Genomic DNA, 13,588 nt, shown 5'->3' with positions numbered 1-13,588 from the left:
GTTTACCAAAAATCCACAAACCTAATTCCCCACTCAGGCCTATAGTAGATGCCACCAATGCACCTTGTTACAGACTGTCTAAACAGCTGGCCAACTCTCTGTCCCCCCTCACCGGAAATTCAGCTTCCTATATAAAAAACTCGACCCACTTTAAAGCCCTCACAGAAAATTTAACCTTGAATAATACAGACATATTAGTAAGCTTTGATATCTCCTCCTTGTTTACCAATATTCCCTTAACTGACACTTTATCTCTCTTAGAAAACGTTTTTCCCTCTGACATCTTAGATCTCTTTTCCTTTGCCATCAACTCTGGGTATTTCACTTGGAATAACAAAATCTACAAGCAGATAGAGGGAGCCGCCATGGGCTCCCTCCTCTCACCCCCCCCCTTGCCAATTTCTATATGGAAGATTTTGAAAAACGAGCCATAGACTCAGCCCCGCTCAAACCTTCTATCTGGCTAAGATATGTAGATGATGTGTTCTCTATTTGGCCTCATGGCCCAGACACGTTAGATTCCTTCCTTGGTCATCTCAATAGCCTACATCCTAGAATCCAGTTTACTATGGAAAAGGAAAAGAACAATTGTTTACCCTTCCTAGACACCTTAGTCACGTGCCTGCCTAATGATACACTTGCCTTCACTGTATACAGAAAACCCACACACACAGGCAGATACATTCACAAACTCTCCCACCACCACCCCTCACAACAATATGGCATCATTAAAACCCTTACCAAGAGAGCCCACAATCTTTGTTCCAGTGGAACTGCCCTCACTACTGAGCTTAACCACATACACAGAACTTTCCTCTCCAATGGCTACAGCGAACACAGCATCAAAAAAATAATCAATTCCTCCCCCATTCCCCGTCCCTCTCGTCAACAAGAATTTAAAAATGTCATCACTATACCCTACATCTGTGGCACTTCGGAAAAAATAGCCAAGATACTAAAAAAGTATAACCTACACACAGCATATAAGCCTTACCGCAAACTGGCTACCCTTATCCATTCTACGAAAGATCAGCTCCCTCCTCTCTCTCTGCCTGGAGTTTACAAAGTACCCTGTTCCTGTAAGCTTGCGTACTTTGGACAGACAGGCAGATCAGCATCCATCCGCCTGGAGGAACACAAGTCGTACATCGTTAAACACAACTATGGCCATTCAGGCTTGGCTGACCATGTTTTGGACACCACCCACAGAGTATCATGGAAGAAAACCACCATGCTCCACCACAGCAAATTCAAGAAAGAGAGACTTTTCTTAGAAGCAGCAGCAGCTCTCAAAAACCAACCAAATCTTAACAATATGGTTGCATTAAGCTTCCGAAGATTTGGGAAACAGTCATCACCAGAGGTCCCACCTTACATTCAAGGCCACCTACAACTGCCCTTAGAGGGCGCTCCACCTAGATAGGACTTTATTGTCACCCACGTGGTTGGGCTTAGTATTGTAAGTTTTTGTGTGCATGTTACATTAATTGTCTTTGTAATCCCCGTAGATGTCCTAGTGACTAGGACGAAATATAGGAAGTATTAAATTCTATTTTAATTCTTTTTGAGTGTTGTAAAAAATCCATTAAACCTCCAACATAAAATCTGATACTGTTACTTGAATTGTAATTATACTAATGCTATGAATCAGTAACTGACTGATCTGTAATTAAAAATAAGATCTCAAAGGCATTTGCTTTGATTCAAGACTAATTATTAATTGAAAGTTTCATGCGCATATATATATTTTTTTCAATCATTTTCTAAGATTGGAAAAGAATCCATGATTTTCGTTATCACTCAATATCAGAGAATATATTTACAGATGTGAGCAGAAAATTTGTTCACAGGAAAGTAATAATCAAATAGTACATTGGATTATCATAACTCAATCAATTCTCACTAAAGTCATAGTTTGTTAGCGTTTAAATAGAGCTGATAAGCTAAATACACTAAAAGCTTTTATTTACACAATAAAGTTCAAAACATACAAGACTTACCTTTCCTATTAAATGCAGTTCTGTTGGCTCAACAGAGAAAGTTAAATAATTGCTTTCCTTGTCATAATGTGCTTCTTTTGCACGAGGCATATCTAAATCATTACACAAATATATGCATTAAATAAAAATTAATGCCAAAAAGAGCAACTTTGATGAAAACAAATAAATTCCAATCAAATAAAAGTAATAACCAGGACTCGACAAAATCCTACTCAACAAGACAGAATTCCCACCACTTATCATTAAAAATAAATAAAAAATCCCAATAAAAGTTTCAAAAAGTGATGCTGTATCATTGTTTGGGAAACATTTCCATTGTGTGAGAATCACTCTAACAAGAAGAGTTAAAAACAACATGGTTTTTGGTAAAATATACATTCATATTAATTTTTGTTAGAATGGCCTTTTATATATTCTCTGCCAAGTTTCTAAACAAATTATTTTTGATTTAATATAAATAAAATTCTATTTTATCCAGTTTGCAGCTACTTGTCATGGGTGACTGTATTTGTCGAGCCCTGGTAATAACTACAAAAATAATAAGAATAATCTGCAGCTATGTCATTATTTAAAACTTGCATTGTGAATGATGTTTAGAGGGCAATTGCAAACTATATTCATAAGTAAGGTACAGTTAAAAAAAAAATGCTAGATTGTTTTGAATTACAGCCAAAGCAAGCAGGGCAGCACCAGATGTCAGTTAATTATGTTAGTTAAATATGTGAAATACAGAAATCAAGTTGTCTGGTATGCTACATAACTGTGTTCTTAATTCATTTCAGGAAGTTCAAAAATTTCTAAAATAAAATGAGTTAATTCTTGAAAGATTAAGGCTGGTACTCACCTCTTAAATTCACTGTTGAAGGAATGTCAGGATAGGAACAAATAAAAAAAAAAAAAAAAAAAAGAAAAAGAAAGAAAAATTAGATAATTTACAAATTATTAATATTATATATATATACACACATACACACATTGACTCTAATTGAAAAAATTATAGTGGCATATGCAGGAATGAAATCCTGCCTGTGTGGTCTGTGTCATCATTCCCTGTCATAATAATCTGCTTTTAATATAGAGGCACAAAGATCCCATTTACTTCCTGCTATATGCAACTATCTCAAGTACAAATTTTATAAATGTAAAAACTGTCAGGATATCAGTGGCGGCCTGTACATAAGCACTGCAACACTGCAGCACCCCCAAGGAAAAAATGAAAAAATTAAAATTTGTTCGTGTTTATAAATAATAATAATGCTTACAACATTATATAAATGCAATACAACATGTTAAAGGTTATAGCTTATGTTTTGACATTAATAATTGGAATTGTTCGATTAACGCTTTAGATTGCAAAACAAATGCACTGCGACCTAACGCTGATATTCGTTTGCTCGTCATTGCACGTTACGTCATTCCCAACTGTTAACTGCTCAAATGGCAGTGTATTTTTAGTAAGCTTGCACGCCTTATTTCTGTGAGATATGAAACGTTTATTATTGGTGTGTGCTGTGGTGAACTATTTTTTGTAAATCTTATTTTATTTTATTAAAATAACATATAATTATTTATTTATTATAGATACAAGACTGAATTATAACAAGTGTCACTGTTGAAAATATGAAAAGAATATTTTTTCAATTATAGGTACACGAAACAAATGCACTGTGATATTTTTTTGTAAATCTTATTTTATTTTGTTAAAATAACATATAATTGTTTATTTATTATAGATACAAGGCTGTTGAAAATATGAAAAGAATTATATTTTTTTCAATTATCATTACACGATATTTGTTTGCACTTGTCATTGCTATTGATACGAAACTTTTATTAGTGTCTGTTTGTGGTGAGGATGAAATATTTTTAATAAAGCAATTTTTAATATGTAAATTTATTTATTAATAAATTCGTTACTGATTAGGAAAAAATGCTTTTTTTTTTGTATATGCAGCACCCCCACTTAAAATTTTCACCGGCCACCACTGCAGGATATCCTAAACACATTCATGTCTTGAAATACAACACTAGATAGATTAGAGCAGATAATATTATTGATTCATTCATGTGCTCATCTTCCAAAGTAATAATTGAAATCAAAGGGAATAAGAACAGGATTACAAATTATCAGCACTGTTATTTAACTGCTTCCTAAAATGTTAAAATGAAATCCCATAGAATTGTGATTTCAATATGACAGTTCATTCTTTTTCCCTCCTATTATCTAAACTTTGTTGATGGCATTCTTAGAACTGTATTATATAATCTATGCTTCTGATCCAGAAGCTGAAAAACAAAATCCTACTTGAGACTAAATGTATATAGAAGTTAGCAAGCTCAAATACCTAGGCAGTATTCTTATTACAGAATGGAGACTGAAACAAAAATTGCAAAAGCAATAAACAGTCCAAAAGCTAAAACCATTGTGGACAATAAACTTACAATTATAAATGGATAATATCTTATTGACAAACATTAATTCGATGCACCTTTATGGAAGTGAGTGAGTCAAAAGATACTATCAAAAAAATAGCTCATCTGGCTTGGTAATATTTGCAAATCTAATAGCCTCTCAAAGAGCCTGCATTAAGGAGGCCTATAATGTGATTATAATTTATATAGGAGAAATATCTGTCCATATTATGCACTGGACTGGAGTGGAGTGACATGCATTTTCATATAAAGAATAACTCATTGGAGTATTTCATAAAAAAAGTATATGCAAAATTTAAAACTCCAACTATCAGATAACTGGTCTATAAATAAGCATGGCAACTGACACAAACTATAAATCAGGAAACAAATCAATTTCCTAACACATCTGAATGATTGACATATTTACTATATTTTTCATTAATGCACAACCTTGATATAAAAAAAAAGTATTGTCCACGAATAAGAATAAAATTCAACTCACTGTCAGGGATACTGGTCAAGTATGAAATATGGATATCTTCCTCAAGGCATAGTGCCACATAGAAACTTTTTAGTAATGATATAGAGCTGCACTCCATGCATATAAACAGAAGTCAAGATTACATTAAATGTCATTGCGAATTTCCATGATTAAGAGAATGCAGGATTCTATGGGTGAAGATTCATGAAAGACAGACTTTATGCAAGAAGATACGATTGTGCTCACTGGAACGAATTACTTGAAGGCAAAAGAATCAAGATTGTAGGCTATTGCCAATACATGACATGATATAAGCAAATGGAAATGATATAACAAATGATTCAATGTATGTATGTATATATGTGTAAGTGAAATAGTGTGATTTTAATGTCAAAAGGAACTGGTTGGGCTCATGGAGGAACTACTGTTCAGTGAACTTGATAAGTCAAAAGGTCAAAACTGCAATTGTAATGACTGCAGAGGAATCATCTTGGCAGCAAGGTTTAAGAGTTACTTGAATACGCAGAAGCTCAGTGGCTGACTATTGTGAATGTCTGCAATGCAGTGAGACAGCTAACAGAAAACTATAGGAATATAATGTTATGAGCACAGTAAAATATTGCTAATGGATGCAAGAATGAAATCCAACTCGAGCAGAAATCTCAAATGGTAGCAGTAGGAGTAATACATATAATAGCTTTGATGTGAAATAAAAGTTAAGACAAAATGCTTCTCTTCGGCAATGCAAAATTATTCAAATTAAGTGGATATTGAATCCAACATTATTTCAAAGCCGAATAGAGAAACTACAAGAGTTTCATTGAAGGATAGTGATTAGGGCTTACCCCATCTTTACTATGAGTTTTCCCTGTCATGAAAGGTTTGCTTATGCTTGGATCTGCTGAAACTTTTATAGTTTCTCTATTCAGCTTTGAAATAATGTTGGATTCAATATCCACTTAATTTGAACAGTTAAGACAAAATACTTAGTCAGGTCATCTGAAGAGGATTGTGAACTGCATAAACAGATAGTACATCTTATATCCATAAGGTTTATCACTATGAGTGATTTCAAGTACAGGATACAGAATGGGGAGGAGAAATAAAAGTTATAGAGTTACTGAAATAGTAAGCAGAACACTGCAAAGGAGAGGAATACAAGAATACTGGATCAAGAAATAAAGCTGAGATCCTGTCTATAAATAAAACAGTAATCAAACTGGTGAGAGATTTGAATATATATGCGATACTGTAAGGCAGCTGAAGCAGTGCAAATGTGAGAAACTGCACAGAAGGTAGTCAAATTTCCACTAACTCATTTAACTCCCATGCAATTTATTTTTCTAACTCTGCAAATGGAATGGCTTAAATGTTTGAGTACAAGGCAGTGCCTTTTAAAGATGTAGACTGAAGAAGTTTGCCAGATAATCTCATTAACAAGCTTTCTAAACTGCATTCAATAACCTCATATCTAAACATTTTCTCATCCATTTAATTGATCTGAAGAATAACAAGATTCAGGTTAAAATTGATATTCTAACCTGAATAAACTTTTTTTTTTCATTTGTAAATAAATATTAATGTAAATCACTATTTTAAAAGAAAAAATGGTATACAAAATTTTAATACTACTAATGCCTAGTGAATTTTAATAAATAAGTTACTATGTTAAGTGAACATTTGCATATTTTACAAGGTGCAAATAAACAAAATATGTGCCTACCCTTTGTTTTTGCAGAAATTTCTTCTGAATAGGGGCTATATCCTCTGGTGTTAACTGCCAAAACCTTAAACCTATAATTTGTTTCAGACTGAAGACCTAGAAAATGAATAAAAGTTACATGTTAATATCACATTTTCCATAAGTAAATAATCCCAAGTAACAAAACAATGCATGTATGTGTACACGGAACTGTTTGATTCCCATCCCCAGTCTAGTGCATAATGGTATTACTTAGAGAAGTTAAAATACCGGTTTAACATTGCCTAATACAGTAATCCCTCAATTATCCAACCAGAGTGGGAGAATAATTTGTCAATCAGATAACTGAAGGCACAATTAAAATGGTATTGTACCAGAAGTCATTTGACACACTAACACATTCAATACTAATTCAATATACTAACAAATACAGTTAGAAATTTTCTGCATGTTGAATTTAAAAAAAAAAATGTATGACTAGAGAAGCTGCTGGCTATTTAAAAATTACTAGTGAAAGCAGATGGTAAATGGAAGTGATATAATGATTCTACATCAGTATTTGTTTCCTTTTGAAAATATTCTTCAGAGCTGAATAAATTTATGAAAACATGCAGGTACTGCTAGTGGTTGCTGAGCAGATAGTCATTTAAGTAGTAAAACTAGCTTGGGTTCTTTAATGTCAATTTTATTAAATAAATTCTGCCATGTTTTACTACTAATGGGGCATGCAATCAAGAAGGATAAAATTTTGACTAAAATAATTAAACTTAACCTGATATACAGAAGACAATGGGGAGTTTTAGTAAATATTATTCTAAAAAAGTTACTATATTAAAAACACACTATCACTTAAAAACTAATAAACATTTATTTTTTTCTTGATATGATATTGAAAAGTTATACTACTACCACTTTGCTTATACTGGGGCCAAGGTTCTATTATTTTTCCCCCCTATGCTCTTGACATGATACCAATGTATTATTATAAACTTTCAACCTTTCATGGCAAAATTTACCATAAAAAAAAAAAAAAACATACACTAAATGTTTCTCCATTTCCCAAGCTCTCTCTTCAACACTGCTTGGATAATGAAAGTTGATAGTTTATGAAATCTGAATTAATCAGTAATTACTAACAAATAAAACTTGACCCACCTGTTATTTGACACACATTTTGTGATCGGCAACTCTCATTCTTAGACTGGGCAGTCTCAAGATTTGTGTAAGTTACCAAGAATTCCGTATTAATAAAGCCTCCATTGAAACCTTCTATCCAGTTGAGGGTAATTTTATCGGAATTTATGTCCACAACCTTTACCTGGTATGGTCGATCAGGTGCATCTAAGAAAGAGGGAGGAAAAATTAACTTTCATTGTTTATATTTGACTGTATGATCTATGGTCAATTCTCACTATAATAAGCTACCAAAAAACTTCAAGCACTATTCTTAGATTATAATACCAATTCTTAGATTATAATATGCTACTCTTTTACTCCCTATAATATGATTCTCATAGGGATGAAGAGTACTTTAATGAGATGCGAGTTTGTGTGTGTATATATATTTATTATGGAATCCTATCCACAAGAGTTTGTTCAACCTATAATACATTAGTAGTACTGTAGTTGATTGGAAAGGAGAGAGAAGAAAATGGTTAACATTGGATTTACAGACCTATAGATAGTACTCTTCAGGAAATACATAAGAAAGAAGACTTCCAAAAGACAGAAGTAGAAAAAAATGAAGAAAAGTTTGTTTACTGAATTTGGAAGTGAACTGTGAAGGGGTGTTGAATAGCTGCTGCAGATATTTTAACAGATTTAGAAAAAAGCAGGGAAAATATTTAAAGAAATGAAGTGAATTAGTGAGAGATGGGTCATTAATTAACCTAATATTGCTCTCTTCTATAGTGAGTCAAGTACTGTTATGCTCTTGGGACACAATCCCAAATGTGAGAACAGTATTCAATGGGTAGATGGATTATTTGTACAAAGTTAAAGTAATGCCTCAAACAAAAGAAAAATCTTCATACATTTTTTAAATCCATCCCACAAGAGGTTGCAAACCTATAACACATCAGTGCTGTGAATGAACAGATTACATATTAAAAAAAATAACAGCAAATTTTGTTTTTAGATTTAATCATGTAATTTTATTATATACTTATATCTGAATTTGTATTTAATTTGATTTTTCAACCATTTTAATCTCTATCGCAAAAATTGAATACCAATTAATATTTTATAATTGTAGATGAAAGAAACAGATGGCTTCGAATTAATCAAAAATAAACAGTTTTGTGAATGTGCTTTGTAATAAAATTAAAAATATTTCCACAAAACATACAGAACTATTTAGACATAAAGTACTTCTTCTTTGGCACTATAGTGCCAAAGAAGAAGTACTTTATGTAGGGTCTTGGCCTCCCATTTTTGGGTTTCATAACTCACTACGAGGTGGGGGTCGTTACCCCCATGCTCAATCATGTGTAATTGTCTGTTAAGGGTTGTGTTCTTAAGACCAATTTGCCTGCTTTGTGGGAGGAAAATCTGGCTGTCCACACCCAAGACCGGATAACTTGGCTATGACTGAGAAAGATCCTAAGCTCCTCACGTCAGCGACGAGAATCGAACACAGGACACTCTTTCCCAGGCAGATGGTTGCGAAGCACGTAACCCCCTCAGCTAACTGCGCAAGACATAAAGTACATCCAAATTAATTCCATAAACCAAAATAACTTATGATTAATGCATTTTTTTAACAAACAAACAATAATTACACCACTGATGACCTCAGTTAATATGATTTATTCAAATTAAGTAAACTCTTAAGAAAAGCTGTTAAAAATCCACTGTCAGAGCACTCACAGCTACCTATAGCAATCAATGTGTAGGTTATAATGTGTTTAAGAGGGACAGAGAGAATAAAATGGGGGGGAGGAGTGTTATTGATGATAGCTGATGAACTGCAGCCAGAGGAGAATAGAAGTTGTATCGCAGGATAATGAAAAGAGCTCATTTGAGACTATTTGTTTGAGATTGAGACTAGCAGAACAAAATATACAGTTGGATGCTGCTATAGACCAGGTGATGGAATAGATGGTGGAGATAGTAGTATGCATAAACAAATTGATGAAATGAGTGGAAGGAGGGGGATTTCAACTATGGTAACATTGACTGGAAGGAGGAGAGGACACATATGAGGAAGGAACTGGATTTTATTCAGTTACTAAGGGATAACTATCTGAGACAGCATGTAATAGAAAATATTAGGGGTTTGAGAATGCTTGACCTGGTAATAGCAACTGAGAATTTGACTGTAATAAATATGGCCATGTTGCCACCTATTGGTGAGAGTGATCATAAGGTCTTGACCTGGGAGGTGGCTAAAGGTGTGGAATTTTCAATTAAGACAGGGTATAAGTGGAATTACCATGCTGGCAAGTATGACAAGCTTGGGAGATTGCTTGGTTCAGTGCCATGGCATGTAAAACTGCAAGGGCTGGATGTCAACAGAGCATGGGAAGTGGTCAAGGAGCATTTGCAGGAGGTTATGGCTGATTGTATACCTAGGGTCCGAATAGTAAAACAAGTACAGGTTAAATGGATGAATAACACCATTAAGCTTGAGCTGCAAAAAAAGAAACAACTGTGGAGGGAATTTAAAGAGAAAGGTGACCTGCAGGCACATGAACGGTATAAAGCGCAGCCCAGAAGGGTAACGAGCATGGTAAGAAAAGCAAAAGCGGATTATGAAAGTAAACTAGCTATGCAAGCTAAAGAGAATCCCAAACAGTTCTTTCAATATGCTGCAAGTAAAAGAAAAACTGTACACGGCAGAATGATCTTAAGGAATGCCGATGGCAAGGAGGTCACTGAATCAGTCAATATAGTGGAATTACTGAGTGAGCACTTTGCAAGCGTATATCATCAAGGTGGTGACATTGAAAGAATGAAGGAACCATTAGTTTATATGGGAATTGTGGTGAATGAAGTGGAGGTGACTAGTCTATTACAGAACCTTAATGTGAATACATCTGTGGGATTGGATGGTATACTGGCATGAGTCTTATGTGAAGCAGCTAAAGAATTATCAGTGCCCTTGACCATGTTGTTTAATCTGAGTCTCAGGTCTGGTTTAGTCCCAAAGGGGTGGAAAGAGGGGAAAATAGTTCCACTGCATAAAGGAGGTTCCAAGACTACCATTGCAAATTACCGACCGATCAGTAAATCAGGAGTCATTGTCAAGGTCTTGGAGAAAATAGTCAAGGGAAAAATACAGGAATGGATTGATGAAAATGAGATACTGTATGGGGGACAGCATGGCTTTGTGAAGGGTAGATCATGCCTCAGTAACTTGCTCAAGTTTTATAACACAGTAACAGCTGAACTGGATAAGGGTAATGGGTTTACAGTGATACTGCTGACTGGCTAAGGCCTTTGACAGGATGTCACATGGAATTCTAATCCATAAACTGCAACATATGGGAATGGATAAAGGGTCGATGAGATGGATGGGTGGGTAGTTGATGGAGAGATATCAGAGTAGTTTATTCAGGAGTAGAATCCAAAAGACTGCATGTGACTAGTGGTGTGCCACAAGGTTCTGTTCTTGGACCACTGCTGTTTAATTTGTTCATCAGCGATATAGGGAGGGATCTAAGAGGAACGGTTCATTTGTTCGCTGATGATGAAAAGTTGGGTAGGGCAATAGTGAATGCAGAAGATGTCAAAATCTTACAAGGTGATTTGGATAGATTAGAGATCTGGGCTAAGGAGAATGGCTGTCAATTTAATGTGACAAAATGTAAGGTTATGCATTTGGGGGTGAAAAAATTAGCAGCAGTATACCACATTGGTGGAACTGTACTCCAGGAGATCGATGAGGCCAGGGACTTGGGAGTGTTGATGGATAGGGAGATGAAGTTTAGGGGACACATTGCAAAAGTGGCTAAATCAGCTCATAAAATCACTTGGTTGCTGAAAAATACTTTGACGAGCAGAGATAAGCAAGTTATTGTTCCTCTGTATTGAGCCTTGATAAGACCTCATCTCGAATACTGTGCCCAGATTTGGTCACCTGGGTTTCTTCTTAATGGGGAGGAGGGTGAGAGGATCCAGAGGCTAGTGACCAAGATGATAGCAGGTCTATGGAATGAACCTTATGAGAACAGGTTGAAGATTTGTAGGTTGCAGAAATTGGTTGATATGCGTAAAAGAGGAGATATGATTGAGTCATTCAAATTGCTGAAGGGTTTCTATAGGATTAATTCAGAGGATATTTTTGAGATCAGGACTGGTGGTGGGAGGACTAGGGGACATCTATGGAAGCTGGGCAAGAGTGTCGTTAGTAAGGGTGTTAAAGCTGGGTTCTTTACTTTTAGAGTGGTAAATGAGTGGAATAAGCTGCCAGAGTCTGTTGTAGGCACCATGACAGTGAATGAGTTCACTGTCATAGCTATGAGTTCAAGGCAAGGTATGATAGATACTGTGAGAATGTCGAATAGTTGTGTGGACATGATGTTTAGGGCCTCCAATGAGTCTAAAGACTCCTTGGAGTCGCCCATAGTAATAATAATAATAATAAAATCTTACCTTTTTTAACTAATCTTATTATGGTTTTCTTGTCATCCCCAAACTGATTCCATGCTCTACACGTATATTCACCATAATCTTTTTCTCGAATATCTTTGATAGAAAGTACTCCTGCATAAATATCATCTCCAATGTCAGTTATATTAGTACCATAATTTTCATTATCATTCAACGTACTGCCATTGACAAACCAATCAAAATTAGGTTGTGGATAAGCCTGCATCTTGCAAGTTAACACTGCTGTTTCTCCAACATCATATGCAACTCTGTTGTAATTGTGCCTGACAAGGGGAGAATCTGAAAATACATATTATTTTTAAAGATGTATATTTTCAATTTTATTTAAAAATTTTGGACTTGTCAGAAATGTCCAAATATTATACTATGAAAAAGTAGTTTTAATGTCTTAAATGATGGTTGAAATTAAAGGAATATCATGTAATAATAGTACTAAATAAAACCATTTATTACATACTGTACAATGAAAAAATAAAAGGTTTTTTTTTAATCATTATCATCATGGGCATCTCCATGGAGTCAGAAACCCACCCAGAACGTATTATACTGCTCCTCCTTAAACTCATTCACTGTCAGAGCACTCACAGCTACCTATAGCAATCAACTCCAGTCACTCACCATTCTTAAAGCAAAAATTCTAGTCCTCACACCTTACATCTTCCAGCTCCCATCTTGTCATGTATTGAAATTTTTTTTTTTTTTTCATATCAATCTCATAGAACCTCTTTAGTAAGAAGGTTTCTACCATATTACCACTTTTCTGTCTGTTAACTAAATTTTGCAATCCACATACATTTTCAATCTGTCATCATAAGGAGCATTTCAGATCTGTCGCCATCTTACTCGTCTCTGGATCCTTTCCACAAAATAACCCAGGTGACTGGTACTGTTAAATGGCTTGTTACTGTTGTTATGGGTTCTCTGGTCAGTTTATCTGTTTTACATAAGGGGGGAAATTGTGTCCCCCCCCTGTATGAAACCAGCTAAAATGCCTTTCACATCTTTAGATTCAATTTGAACTAGTCTTTCCAACCAAAGGGCATCACAGAGGTATATATGAACATGCAAACAATACACATTATAATGAATAAAAATATGTATAGTTTTCATTGCTATAAGATCTCACATTCCCACACCTTGAGGAAACAATTCATCAGGGAAAAAAGAAATCATGTTTGCTTTCATCAAACTACCTTTCTTCTGAATACAAATATTTTGTTTATTTTTCCCAAGAAACCTATCCTGACAAAATATGATTTTGTTCATTCAAAAGCTAATCATGCCTATCAGTCTCTACTACAATGAAGATAACTCAGTCTTTCATAATCAGTAACTGGTATGACAACTTCCTTTTATTTATATACACTTATACTTTGA

The 13,588-nt window shown here is 34.6% G+C and overlaps 1 protein-coding gene across 1 annotated transcript in view; it reads right to left on the bottom strand.

Annotated features, from left to right (window-relative positions):
• LOC150097889 (cell adhesion molecule Dscam1-like) overlaps positions 1-13,588 on the bottom strand; it is a 79,781-nt gene that overhangs the window by 15,599 nt on the left and 50,594 nt on the right. The window contains exons 8-12 of the mRNA XM_090405938.1: positions 12,194-12,490; positions 7,754-7,939; positions 6,620-6,715; positions 2,845-2,856; positions 2,001-2,092 (exon numbers count right to left, since the gene is read on the bottom strand). Of these exons, the coding sequence (XP_090262064.1) occupies positions 2,001-2,092; positions 2,845-2,856; positions 6,620-6,715; positions 7,754-7,939; positions 12,194-12,490 (683 nt within the window). The remainder of the gene's footprint in view (positions 1-2,000; positions 2,093-2,844; positions 2,857-6,619; positions 6,716-7,753; positions 7,940-12,193; positions 12,491-13,588) is intronic.

The sequence above is a fragment of the Typopeltis vanoorti genome, chromosome 16, assembly GCF_054136105.1.
Source record: "Typopeltis vanoorti isolate ZY-2024b chromosome 16, IOZ_Tvanoo_1.0, whole genome shotgun sequence".
NCBI lineage: Eukaryota > Metazoa > Arthropoda > Arachnida > Uropygi > Thelyphonidae > Typopeltis > Typopeltis vanoorti.
Note: the sequence above shows the minus strand (reverse complement) of the source record. Positions and strands in the feature narration are given on the sequence as shown.